Source organism: Apis laboriosa, unplaced genomic scaffold, assembly GCF_014066325.1.
Source record: "Apis laboriosa isolate Shangri-la unplaced genomic scaffold, ASM1406632v1 scaffold12_cov154, whole genome shotgun sequence".
NCBI lineage: Eukaryota > Metazoa > Arthropoda > Insecta > Hymenoptera > Apidae > Apis > Apis laboriosa.
Genome location: NW_025221207.1, coordinates 201,165 through 214,788, shown reverse-complemented (window position 1 = coordinate 214,788; position 13,624 = coordinate 201,165). Strand labels below are relative to the sequence as shown.

General features: G+C 36.5%; 1 protein-coding gene across 9 annotated transcripts in view; it reads left to right on the top strand.

The window, feature by feature from the left end:
- LOC122720621 (synapse-associated protein of 47 kDa) overlaps positions 1-13,113 on the top strand; it is a 65,346-nt gene extending 52,233 nt beyond the window's left edge. For 3 of the 9 annotated variants that reach the window (XM_043947420.1, XM_043947418.1, XM_043947425.1), the window contains 5 exons: positions 132-269; positions 1,190-1,329; positions 1,898-2,037; positions 4,757-4,927; positions 9,973-13,113. In XM_043947420.1, coding sequence (XP_043803355.1) covers positions 132-269; positions 1,190-1,329; positions 1,898-2,037; positions 4,757-4,927; positions 9,973-10,151 — 768 coding nt within the window. In that variant the 3' untranslated portion in view covers positions 10,152-13,113. Of the gene's footprint in view, positions 1-131; positions 270-1,189; positions 1,330-1,897; positions 2,038-4,756; positions 4,928-6,166; positions 8,514-9,972 lie in introns of those variants that run through there. The other 6 variants (XM_043947421.1, XM_043947419.1, XM_043947423.1 and 3 more) reach the window with 5 other exon arrangements.
- Positions 13,114-13,624: the final 511 nt, after the last annotated feature.

Below are 13,624 nucleotides of genomic sequence, written 5' to 3'. Positions count from 1 at the left end.
TCTATCTCACCGACGTATCCCATCGATGACACTGTTAATTGCACTCTCTGTCCCCGTTTGCCTCCGGTGAAACACATTAGTCCTTACCGCCGCGACAGATGCTCTCTAACGGTGAATTAATGGTATTGCAGAGATTGGTCGCCGAGCTGAACAGAGAACAGGAGGCTTTCATTGCGAACAAGCACACCGAAAAGGGTGAGGCCGTCGCACCGTGGGTCGGCGCGCCTAACGAGGACATACTCCGCGAGGAATGCTTATCTCTCTCCATGGTGAGTAATTCCTCCTTTCTATTCGTGGAACACGCAGAACAGAAGAGGGAGAGAACGACGAGGATCGTCGTCGTCGTCGTGGTCGTCGTGCTAGAGAGTGCTTCGCGCAATTGGATTCTCACGTTGGACGCACAATGGCCTTTTCATCGTCACGCGTTTCCAACGAATATTATCTCGCGTGTGTTTCGTGAAAGCGTTCGCGACAAGTGTATCAAATCTCCCAGAGATTTTATTTACCCGAGGATCAAATTCGATATTGGATATTACATGATATGGGCTTTGATTTGAACGCTGTTGTAAATAGATAATTAGATTAATTTATAAATTAACTTGTTACTTGTCGAAGATTTTATATTCGATATTCTCTTTAGTTCTGATATATGTATGTATATAGATAAATATGAGTGTTTAAGATTTTTGTGAATTAATGATATGATGTGAATGATATATTACGGACAAGTTCTCGAAGTGATCGTGAATAAAATTTTGATTCGTGATTCCATTGGATAAATATAATTTTTCGGATATCTTTCTAGTATAATAAAATATTATTTTTATTAAAATTAATCAATTTTAAATGAATCCAAGATATTTCTTATCGCGATATACATATATATATATATCGTAACAAGCAAGCACGATCAATGTCAAGATAAGATATAAATTGTTCTTTGTTAATTAGAGTTGAAGAGATCGTATCGCGATTAGGAACGGTGGTTGAAGACCACAATTGGATTTCTTCCGGCCAATAAAGTATTCCATTAAGAATCGTATCGATCGTCTTTTAATTGCGGCTTCTTGGAACAAACGGTGTTAAAGATATATCCCGATCGTGATTAACGATCAACGATCAACGTTCAATTTCACGAAATCTCAATCTTGTTTTGAAACGCAAAAGAATTTGGAAAAATTGATTTCAGGATCAACGCAATTTCTTAAAATCCCCGCCAAAGGAAGTCGATTTCCCATGGGACTTTGAGGCCGTACAACCGATGGCGCAAGCAACTCTCGCCTTGGATCCGAATTTGGAGAACATGAGGTTCCAACTGGTGCCGAAAGTGTAAGTAGTTTCGTTCAATTATCGTTTAATAATCCTCAGCTGTTTTGGAAATTGCAATTAAAATCGCTCGTTCGTAAACTTGGGGAAAATTGAATTCATTATTTTTAGTAATTAGATTTAGAAAAAAAAATCTTATGTTTAGACTTAATTACAATCTCTCGAATTCAAATCTCTTCGATTACATTTTATCCTAATGGTTTCAAAAATCTTTACAAAATCTAGAATTTCCTTCCAATTCTAAAGATAATCAAACTTACAAATTTCCAGAAACTCGTATTCGCAATAATAGCATAATAACTATTTCACTACAAGATTAATTTCCATTAAAATTATTAATTAAAAACAAACCACTTTCTTCCAAACATCTCGTCCCCTTCAATAGCCATGTTTATCACACGCAATAATCGTCAATCATCTCAAGATCGATGCGTAATGCACTCGAATCAATTATTTAGCCACGATTTAAGTTAAATGAATCCGCGATGGATGGGATTAATTGGCAAAATTTCGAATCTACTGTGCTTGCAATCTGTCTATGGTTATTAATCCGCGACACCGTATTGCACAGAATATCAGAGGAGAATTTCTGGCGGAACTACTTTTACCGGGTGTCGGTACTCCGCCAGAGCCACGAGCTGAACACAATGGCCAACCAGGCGGAAAACAACCTAAATCAAACATCCGCAGGAACTGTGGATCAAGCTGAAGGTAATTCTGAAACCTCTGAACAAACAATTTTTCCCGCTTTTTATTATATCGTTTTCTTTTCTTTTCTAATTTTTTAATCAATCACCATCACTATCAATTATTCGTTCGATTGCGATAAAATGGATATAGTTGTTGGACTCCTCCTCGTTCGACCTTTTCTTTCCATTCACAAAAGTGTTTCTTTTCCAACTTTGAAACGTCTTCGTTGCCCGTCGAAGGAAAGTTTCATCAAGTTTCATCGAATGAACGCATCCAGTAGTTGTTTCTTTCTTTCTTTTTTTTTTTTTTTTTTAATGTATTCTCGTTTCTCCCCCCTTTCGATGGGTTTTACGTTGTGACGAGAGGGAGTGGATCGAAGGTAAGTCGAGTTCGTCGATTCATCGCGATCCTGGAATGTGGAACGTTCGCATTTTCATCTCGAAAGCAACGGAGATGTTTTAAAATGGGCGAAACACGATGCAAACGATCGATGATCGATAATTCGAAGTTGTTGCACAGATCGTAACTTTAATAGATTCTCGTTAACCGTGAGATTGATAGTCGGAGGGATAAAGGGACGGATGTTGGACGTTACATTATTCAGAGGACGAAGGGGTCGAGGCTCGTCGATCCCAGCCACCAGAGTTAAATGAAATTCATATTTCATATTCCCGGAGATAGATTTCTCGGATTAACTGATCAAATTTTTATCTCGCGTGAAACAGAGCTAGAAAAATAGATCCTGATTCTTCTTAAATCGTATCGATCAGATATTTTCCTCTCTCTCTTCTCTTACGCTTCTAAATATATTATTATTTAGAATCGTAAAAAAAGAATTTTATTCCATATTTGAATAATTTCTACACTCGCGTCGTTACTACCATAATGCATAATTCATGAACGAAACAGGCTTTGCAGAACAACAGAATCGAAATCGTAGGATTTTATTCGCCGCGTAAAAGTCACGCATGAGGGATAAAAAAAAAAGAGGGGGAGGAAGGGAAAATGGGGGAAAAACCGATACAAAGCATGGAAGATATCGCAATATTCAATATTGCCAGCCATCGACGTCACTTTACGAACAAGGTCGAACGTGGAGGCAACGTGTGGATCGTGCATACACACAAACTCCACCTTTTCCGGTTGTTTTCCCGGATTTGTGTGTGTGTACGTGCACGTCTCTTACTTAGTTTGCATCACGATTTCGAGTACGCTTGACTCGACGTCCTCCCTCGACGGTGTTGCTCGAAAAATAGCACGTAATAATTTTCGATTTCCGCCGAGGCGAGAAGATTTTTTTTTTTTTTCTCCATCGATTCGTCGTCGCGGTGATGCACGACGTGAACATCGAGACGAATGGATGAAAGGAAAAGAGAAGTCGTGCAACATCGTTCACGATCGATTCGACGTTCTCCGAGATGAGATACCTCCTGCATGGCACAATTTCGAGTTTTACGCCACGTGTTCAGATTCATCGAACAACGTGCTGATGGATCCTCCGAAATCGTTTAATCCACGGATTTTCGTTTTGGTGGAAAATTTGTATACAAAGTTTGGAAAGATACAATTCAGACGAGAAAAAGTATCTTCGATGTATTTTACGGAAAGCGAACCGATAAAATAATTGTTCGCGTTCATTTGTGGTTTAGAAGAAGAAGATAGAGTGAAAAATCGTACACATCAACAATTAAGAAGTATACTCTAATGGATACTTTTCCAAGTGTACCCGCATTGATGGAAATAAATTATCGTAGGATGAAAAATATCGTTCCATCGGTGTATCGTGTCCCTGTCCATCGTCAAAATTATAAACGACGCGTTAATTCACGGTGGAACGACGATAATGTTGTGAAATACGAACACGTTTCGGCGATATTCGAAAATCGATCCTGTCAGCACGTTGAAAGAGTTTTCGGAAAAAATACGAATCCGTTGGTCGGCCTCGAAATCTGTAAGATAGGGACAAACAAGCAATGAGAATTTCATCTCAAGGAAGATGGACGAATAACGGATAAAACGAGATGAAATGGGAGAACAGCTTGTGGGAGAAGAGGTGAACGATCGGTGAAACTCCCTGTCTGATCCCGAGAATGATCGCCCGTGAATGAGAATTCGAAGCTATCTTCCAGAGGCTGTTCATCCCTCCCCTCTCCACACCATCTCCTCCTCTCTTTCGTGAAATGAGAATTCGATTCCGGCCAACGCTCGCCGCGGTTTCAACGACTTCCGTTTGTTCGTGAACCGGATGATTGCGAGAAGAGATGTTTAACGCCCTGGCGTCTGGTTGAGTCGTGCTTGAAATTCGATGATTTCGTTGGAATTCGATTTGATACTTGTGCACAGTATATATATATATATATATATATCCCTGTTTCACGAAGCTTCTTAATTTCTTCTTAATTTTTCCTTGATTATTTTTCTTTTCTTTCTTCCTTCTTTTTTCTTTTCTTTTTTTTTTTTTTTTTAATGAAACGTAATTTTAGAATTAAAATTTTAGAATTAGTGAAGGCGAGGAAAAGTAGCGGCTTTTTTGTATTGGTTCGAATCACAATGAATCGCATCGCATAAATCGCACGAATTTAGAGAATTCGAAAAAGAAAGAAAGAAAGAAAGAAAGAAAGAAAGAAAGAAAAAGGAAAAACGAGCTGTAAATATAAAATAGAAGCGTAGTAGAAGCTTTTTAGCGTTAGGCCGGTACCCGTCCCTTCTAGTTTAGCCGTGAGTGTTGTCTTGCGAACAGTTCAAGTGACCACTGGCCAGGAAAGCAGCGGAACCGTGATGACCGGGAGTAACAGCGCGTTGGCCGATTCGCCGGGCCACGAATTCGTGTCCGATAGCATGAGGGTCTCGGACACGGACCTCGAAGAGGTCCGGGAAGGCATGAAAAAACTGGGGATGCAGCCGCCTAAAGGTTAGTTGATCGTTGGTCGTCGTTAACTTGCCGCCAATTTGTAGCTACGGGATATATACGGAACACGATGGAACGCGTGATCTTGATAACTCGTGGCGTGTTGTGGTCGGATGATTTGTTCGATGGATATAAAAGTAGCAGAAAAATGAAAAAAAAAAAAAAAAAAAAAAAAAAAAAAAAAAAAAAAGAGAAGATACGAATCACTGTATGCTTCCATTCGATTCGTGGATCGATCGATCTATTCTTGAAAACAATAATCCGCACCTGTGCGGGCACAGGTCGATTCGAAATTGTTGTGTACACACACATATATACACGTACACATGTATATATATATATATCTCTGCCGATTAGTTTTAATGGAAAGTAAAGTTAAAGCGCGTGTTGTTCCGTTACGACCACCAACGAAATTTCTGAACAATGGATACGTATATGTATATATATATATATATATAAAATATACGTTCGAAGAGGAACGAGTTCTCATTTTGTTTCCCTCGTTTCCCACGACCTCGATGAATATTTATCACGGACGGGTGAAAGTGCAAAATTCGCATCGTGATTATTACGAATTCATAATGTTTAATTCATAATGTCGAATTATTAGTTAGGTTAGATATAAAAAGTGCGAAGACGAAAGAAAATAAACTTCGATCGATTTGAGGAAAATGGGGAGGAGGGGTAAAGAGGGGAAGAAAAAGGGAAGTAAAGTTCCTCTTGGATCGAGCGATCTATGACCAAAGACACAAAGGTGTGTCCAAGAAAACACATCCCTCGTGAGTATACTCGTTAAATGAACGTCAAAATTAAAAAAAATCGATCTGTCGATGTTTCCACCTTTCTTTTCACCAGCGTTCAGCTAACCACGTTTTTGTCACGTTTGTAGTTTGTGTGTGTAGTTTTCGTTTCGCTCTATCTTTTTTTCTTTTTTTTTTTTTCTTTTTCAAATCTTTATTTATTCTCCATTTTTTCGTGCGAGTAGAACGTTTTTCCAACTTTTCTACCTTATAAATGTGTGCTTCAATCATTCTTATATATTCGTTACAGTAGGAATTGCTCGTATACGATGTGCAACCTTCCACGTCTATTTTATTTATATTCGTATATAATATATTCCTCGAGAGAAAGAATATCTTCCATTTCTCGTTTCTATGTTTGAACCCTTGCTCGCCTCTCGTCTGACTTTTATGATGCCTGATGTGACTAAACGACCGCTTTTCCATTCTATTCTGTCAACAGCCTAAGAAGAGGAGAATCCCCCCGATATAAAAGCATTATCCAAAGCACACCCCTCAGAAATAAATACGACAAGCTTCTTTCCCCGTCTCGAAGGCCGACGTTGAGCTTTTCGGTTCTCGTCCACAATTTCCTCCTACCCTCCTTCTCTTTTTTTTTCACTTTTCTTATTTTTCTTCTTCTTCTTCTTCTTTTTATTCGTTCCTCGCTAGGTTAATCCCCGTAAAATAACCATAATTAGAGTGTGAATGCGAGGATGTTCTCACGGGACGAACGATCCTCGTTGTTTTTTTTTTTTTTTTTTTTTTGCTTCCTTGTATTTTGCTTTCTCTCTCTCGTAACGTAATCCTTTCAAGTGTCTCTCGGATTTTTTTATTCATTTTATTTTATTTTATTTTTTTCCATTATCGTCTCCCGAATCCCGATAAGAGATCGACAAGATGCCACCCGTGCCACGCGTGTAACAATCGATCGACGATGTTAGGGGTAGTTTTTCGTTATCGTTGCTATCGTTATCCGCCGATATCGTTTGCCGTCGATTGTGTCGTCGTCACCGCCTCGATTCACGCGAGACAGTGATGTGGGATCATCCCTGTTTTATTTTTTTTCTTTCTTTTTTTTTTTTTTTCTCCCTCCCCCGGAGACAATAGATTTGCGCTCGAGAAAGAAAAGAGAGAAAAACGAGAGAGGAAAGAGATAGAGAGAGGGAGAGGTGGGGAATAGACGAAGAAAATAAACTAAATAATAAGTAGCTTTTCTTTTTTTTTTTTTTTTTGTTTATAAAGAAAGAGACACGTCGGATTTTGAAACGTGATAAGAAACAACGCGTAAAAATCGATGATAGCGAGTAGTGACACGCGATTAATGATATGTATACTGAGGGGAGAGCAAGAGAAAGAGAGAGAGAATGAATGAATGAATGAATGAATGAATGCTAATAAGAGAAAGTGAGAGAGAGAAAGAAATTGTAAGAATGTAATAGATGCGCGAGGAAGCGAGGAGAAGCTTCTTTCGAGAAAAAAACGTGATGTAGAAGATGAAATAAAAAGAGGAAAAAAAAAAATCTTTGGTAAAAAATGAAAAGACGAATACAAAAAAAAGAGAAAATATATATATATATATAATATATATTAATATATATATATATATAAAACGCAGAAGAAAAATCTTGTAAAATCACACGAGCAAAGATAAAAAAAAAAACTCGATTAAATGTCTGTATGTCTGTCCGTTTGTCTGTCGTCTGTCTGTCTTCGTTCTTAATTAATAAATATTGTCTCTTGTCGATTCTTTCCGTGTTGTAAAACGTTAAGGAAATATTAAAACACATAACACGAGAGAAAGAGGGAAAAAAACCAATAAAGAAAGGGAGATGTAAAAATGAAGTGGAAAGAAGAGAAAAGAGGTAGGAAATAAATAAAATGTGAATTTTAGAGGGGAAGGACGACGCGAAACTATGACTCTGACTCTTGGGGAAAAATATTCGATGCGCGATCGAAAATGATTTTCCAAAATAGAGAAAATAAGAAAAAAGAATAAATAGTCAGACGAAAGAAACTTACCTGCTAATCAGTATCTTCTTTAAAAAAAAAAAAAGAAAGAAAGAAAGAAAGAAAGAAGAAAGAATTAAAAAGTCGGGATAAAAAGGATAGAAGAGAAGACAGAAAGAAAAGGCACGGAAAAGAATTTACTAAATATTACCGTAAAAAAAGAAATAAAAGAAAGAGTAAGATATAAAATTCGTTGAATGACAATACATGTTTTAAAAGAAAATAATTAAAAAAAAAAAAAAAAGAAATAAAGAAAACTAAATAAAATAAATAAAACGGGAATCGAGGTGTAACTTTCATCTCGTCTCTCGTGGGTATAGTCCTCATAGTGATTTTCCTTCCAATTCAATTAAACATAAATTTAACAAAGAGAGTTATGCAACAAATTCACGGTAAAAAAAAAAAAAAAAAAAAAAGAAACGAACGACCGGGGGCGATCCGTTTACACGCCCGTCCACTGGAACAAACTTCAAAAATCGTTGTAGAATAAGAAAAAAGAGAAATAATTATAGAGATAAAAGTTGAAGGAAGAAGGGGAGGGGGGAGAAAATTCTTTTCTTTAATCGAGAAAAACAAAAAAAAAAAAAGAAAAAAAGGACGACGACAACTGGAGAAGAAAATCGTAAATGATTACAGAGACGAAATAAATGCGAGAAATAAATTAATTTATACGTTTTCTGTATATCTCTGGGCGGACGCTTAAGCGGTGTAAACGAGCACGAGAAAATCCGCACGTGCACCGGTGCACCTGATTTCGAAATGAATAAAATGGGGAAAAGTGGATAAAGAGAAACACGAAGGGAAAAAAAAAGTACGATAGAAACAAATCGACAAAGGAAAAAAAGTAAAAATAATAGAAACGACTGGCTGGTAACGCGCGAAGTCTCGATATACCAACACTCGCGAGACTATCGACTAGATTTGACATGGAGAGCGCGTGTAAAGACGAATCGATATACACACGTACACATACACGCAGAGTAGAGTTCGTAGAGGAAGAGATAGAATATATGTGTGAGAAAGAAAGGACGAGTATCGGGCTGTCGGTGAAAAATTCGGTTGGCACGATTTTTCTCAGTTCGACGCGTGAATATAATTTATATACATATTAAAAACTAATAATAATAATAATAATAATAATAATAATAATAAAAATTAGATGATACGAGCTTCGGAACGAATTTAAACATGGAAACGACGATAATAATTAATGTGCAGACTGCAAGACTGCAAGTGGAACTTTTGGACAAGCGAAAGATTGGATTGAGTTTCGCGAGAAAATTATTTTAGGGAAATTTCCCAAGTCAAATTCAAACGACTCGAGACCGTAATTAGCTTAATCGCATTAAGGTGGAAGGAGAGTTTATTCGCGGCTCGATCGATCGAGTCGGACGCGTTTCTCTCGCGTTTCGCGCAGAACGAAACTTCCGGTCCCAACGCCGTTCCTGTTTTTTCGCCAATAGATATATCGCGATTATTCGCGCGCGAGAAACGATTTCATCGAAGGAGAGAGAATGATCGAAGAGAGAAGAAGAGATTCGAGAGAACGAAAGAGAGAGAGAGAGAGAAGAGAGAGAGTTGGAATAGCTTCGCGACGAGATCTCGATTTATTATAACGAGAAAAATAGAATGTTCGCGGATCCATCAAATCTTCGAGGGGAATATTAATTCAACCGTTGGCGGATGAAGGAGGGAAAAGCGTGGCAAGGCACGCCGGAAAACCCCACCATCTCTCCGGTTCTTCCGTTTTCGCCTTTTCACCCTCCCCTTCTCAGTTCTCTCCATCCTTGCGTGTGATTTGAGTTTTTGCTTCTCTCGCCCTTCGCCCTTCTCCCTCCTCCCGCCTCTTACGATCCTCACCTCTCCCAACTAACACTAACACAGATACACGATTTAATTCTGGCACACGGAGACACACGGACACGAGGCTCTCTCGTCGCGAGATCGATGTGAAGAAACAGGCAGCGAACGCTACATACATGTTGGAAACAGCTCCACTGTACGCGTGGAAAATCTCGATTCGTGAATTTGTAAACACGTAAAAATATACACGTATACACAATAATTTCGAGTAAATCGTACGATGTAGACACATTAAAATACTGACATCACATATAGAATCGAAAAAACGGCACACGAATATATATATAAAACACACACATACACATACACACACACAACATATACATTGACACGCGCCGAACAAGAGGCCGCATGGCCCGCTTGAAACTAGCTACAACGCTACTTGTGAATCTCCAGCAGAGGAAGATTGGGAACGCGAATTGGAAGCGGAGCTGAAGGATTACGAGGTAGTAACAGGTAACGAAGAGAGGAGCAGCGTCGAAACACCGGTGAGAAGCAGTGGCGCGTTGGATAAAGATTGGGAGAAGCAGATCGACGAGCTACTTGCCAACGAGGACGACGAGGACCTCAAGTGAACTGGGATATCCTCTTTGTGAATCGGATAGAGAGGACGATCTTTGTCGCGTTTTGGATCATCCTGCGTTTAAAGGGGACTAGTGTGAGAGATCGCCGGCTGGGATTGTTGTGTGTCTTTCCTCCATCGACTTTCCTCAGCTTCTTTGTAGAGGAATAGAGGGGATGAAAGATTCTCGAAACAGAAGGATCTCGTCTTTCTACCTCCCTTTCCCTTTCGTTCTATCTCTCTTTCGCGGTCGTTGAGACATCGCCATAGCGAGGGAGAAAAGATTTCTTTTTCGAAGAAAAGATTTCTTTTTCGAGACTGCTTGGATGATATAAAAATGTAATAAAGTGTAAGAAAAAAAAAGAAAGAAAGAAAGAAAAAAGAAGGTAAGAAAGAAAGGAAAAAACGTGAGAAAGAATGAGACTATGTTTCGGTACTTCTTTTCTTTTTTTTTTTTTTTTTTGTATTGTTAAAACGATTGTAATTAAGGATAGAGAGATAGAAGAAAGGAAAGGGGTGTTTGAAGAAGAAGACGAAAGGAGCTGTTCCTCGTTTCCTCTTCTATGGGGTACTTTCCTCAACAACGCGTACGTTTGCGATCCTCGAACACGATGAAGATGAGACAAGATTTATAGAGAGAATAAAGGGGAAAAAGAGGAACATTGGGAAAAAGATTGCGATGATTATAAGAATATTATTTTACCGATCGATCTCGCTTCTTTCTTAAACTTTTGTCGATATTTTTCATCCATCGATAATCCTCTGAACGATGGACGGGTGTGCACATAAGATGATACATGCTTTTAATGCCACACTTATGTCAATTGTTAGACTCGTTTATAAGGGCGAATATATAATATTTAAAAAGAATAAAAAAGAAAGAAATTCTGAAGTTTTCCCCTTTGTAATATCGATCGTTGTATTTAATGAACAAAAAAAAAAAACAAAAATAAATAATTAAATAAAAATGTGCTACTTCTAACATGGAGCGTGTTATGTAATGTTACACAAAATGCACTGTGCTACGGAATAAAAATAGAATAAATGAATGGGGAAAAAAGGAATGCTTCTTCATCGAGTTCGAAGGATCGAGGACTATCCGAAGTGACACATTACACTGCCGTGTGCCGAAGGACACCGTTTCGAACGATTATTGTCAACTATTGGCTATATTTTTTCCCCCTAAGAGAAAAAGAAAAAAACAATTTATGATCACGTTTTTCCTTATCGTTATTCGTTGATCGTAGATATTGTTCGCCAAAAATGAATTTGATTCGATGAAAAATCACGAATAGAAAAGAAAAAATTGGTAAAAATCTACGCAGATTATTATTAATTATTATTATTATTAGTATTATTATCAGGCGCATTTGTTAATGTTGCGTCGCTAAAGATACATTTTTTGCGTTAAAATTTGTCTAAATATTTGTTACATGTTGCAATATTTACGCTAATGTCGTTATGCGTATTTTAATATTGATACGCAGTATGTCCACATGACGGAAGGGCTCAAATTATCAATAGAATTAATTAAGAATAAAAACGAATCGATCGATAGGAAACAAACAATTTCTCGACATGATTTTCTGCAACATGCCGTCCAATTATTTCCTCGACTTCGTTGAAAAATCGAGGCGAACAATTCTCTACAACAATTCGTGTGTAGACCAGAAACAAATCGTGATGGATAAAGTTTAGCGTTTCGCGGCACGATATTTTATCTTCGTTAATGCTTGTTTCCTTCATCATATGGACATTCTGTGATCGATAAAGAAATATTAAGAGATTCGATTGTTATATGATGATATATTCGAGATATAACAATATATATTGTTATATATTGTGTATAATGAACGCGATATGAAGAAAAGAAAAAAAAATGAATGAACTGTTATTATGATAAATATTGATAGAAGCGAAAGTCAAGAAACTAGAAAAGAGAAAAGAAACGATTCGTGTAAATGATTGTACGAACGTTTGTTGATTATACAACAAAAAGAAAGGGGAAAAAGTTAAAGAAAATAATAAGTGTCGCATTCGAATAAACTTGTACTTCTGATCGTTGCGTGCGCCACTATGTTGAGTCCAGATCTTTCGTCAATTCTTTTCAGACATTTTTTTTAGATTATTCTTTGTCCGTACATCGATCGACTAATTCGATGTACATAAGAGTAAAAGAATAATGAAAATATATTTAGCTTAAAAATTTGCAAAGAAGGAAAGAACCCTAAGAAAGACTTGATTCTGAGCTCAACGCTGGTTCACCGTGTGCGCGTGTTTCATTCAATTCGCTGTGAAATTTTTCATTCGCACTAGTCGTTAGGTCAATATATAATACCTATATTATACGAAATGTATATTAACGTTAAGATATCGGGCCTAAGTTCGTCGTAATATTAATGAAAGACAGAAACGCATATGTGTTATATATATATATGTATATGAATATGATTAATATTATAAAGATTAAAATCTGGCAATTATGATTTTCTTTCGAAACGACACCGATATGAACGCAGAAAAAATAGGTAAATCTTGAACGTGTCTTTCATTGATAATCTTTGTGTATATTATTATATTCTATGATTCCGTTCATAGAGTGATTCTCGTGTTATATTTCTTGTATATGTAACGTATTACGAACGCCATATATAAATCACGATTTATATATACTCTTTGCCCCGACTGAGACATGAGGAAATAGATTTTCGCGAAAAGTCCTTCATTTTTTAGATAATTAGAATGATGGGTCAGAAAACTAATATATAATAATATGAATATGTCGATAAATGAACGTCTTTCCCTTCAATGGTCAAAACAAAAGAAGAAAAAAAGGAAAAAGAGTATGAAGAGAAAATGAATCATGGTGTACTTCGGCAGTCCCCCTATTTCAAAACAACTATGTGAATTGTGTAATAAAAGCTATCCTATGATACAGTGCATTCACTCATAAGAATGAACATACACCCGATACATATATAAAATGATATACATAATATACATATGAAAATAAATAAATAAGAAAAATATATATATATATATATAAATATAAATATATATATATGTATATATATATATATGTTGTTGACTCCATTGAAAGTATGATAATATATTATGAATATTAATGAGAGTATAAGAAGGATAAGCATTAATTACAAAACTATTAAAAGAGAATAATTAATATAAGTGCGGAATGTAACAATAAAGGTCGTGTACCTCGTGAAAAATAAACTATATCATAAGTAAATTGATAAGTTTTTATCTATTAATCAGAGTTCCTTTTAACATATTAAAGCTCTTTATAAAAAAATATATATATAAAAAAAATTTTTTAAAAATAAAAAAAAAACCATTTTGAAACCAAAAGATGTAAATATTTGGCATGTATACTAAAAAAATGTAGTATACATGTATATAGTATACAATATTAATATTATTGTTTATGGAATTATATATTTGAATTAATATTTTTATGTTCAAATGCGA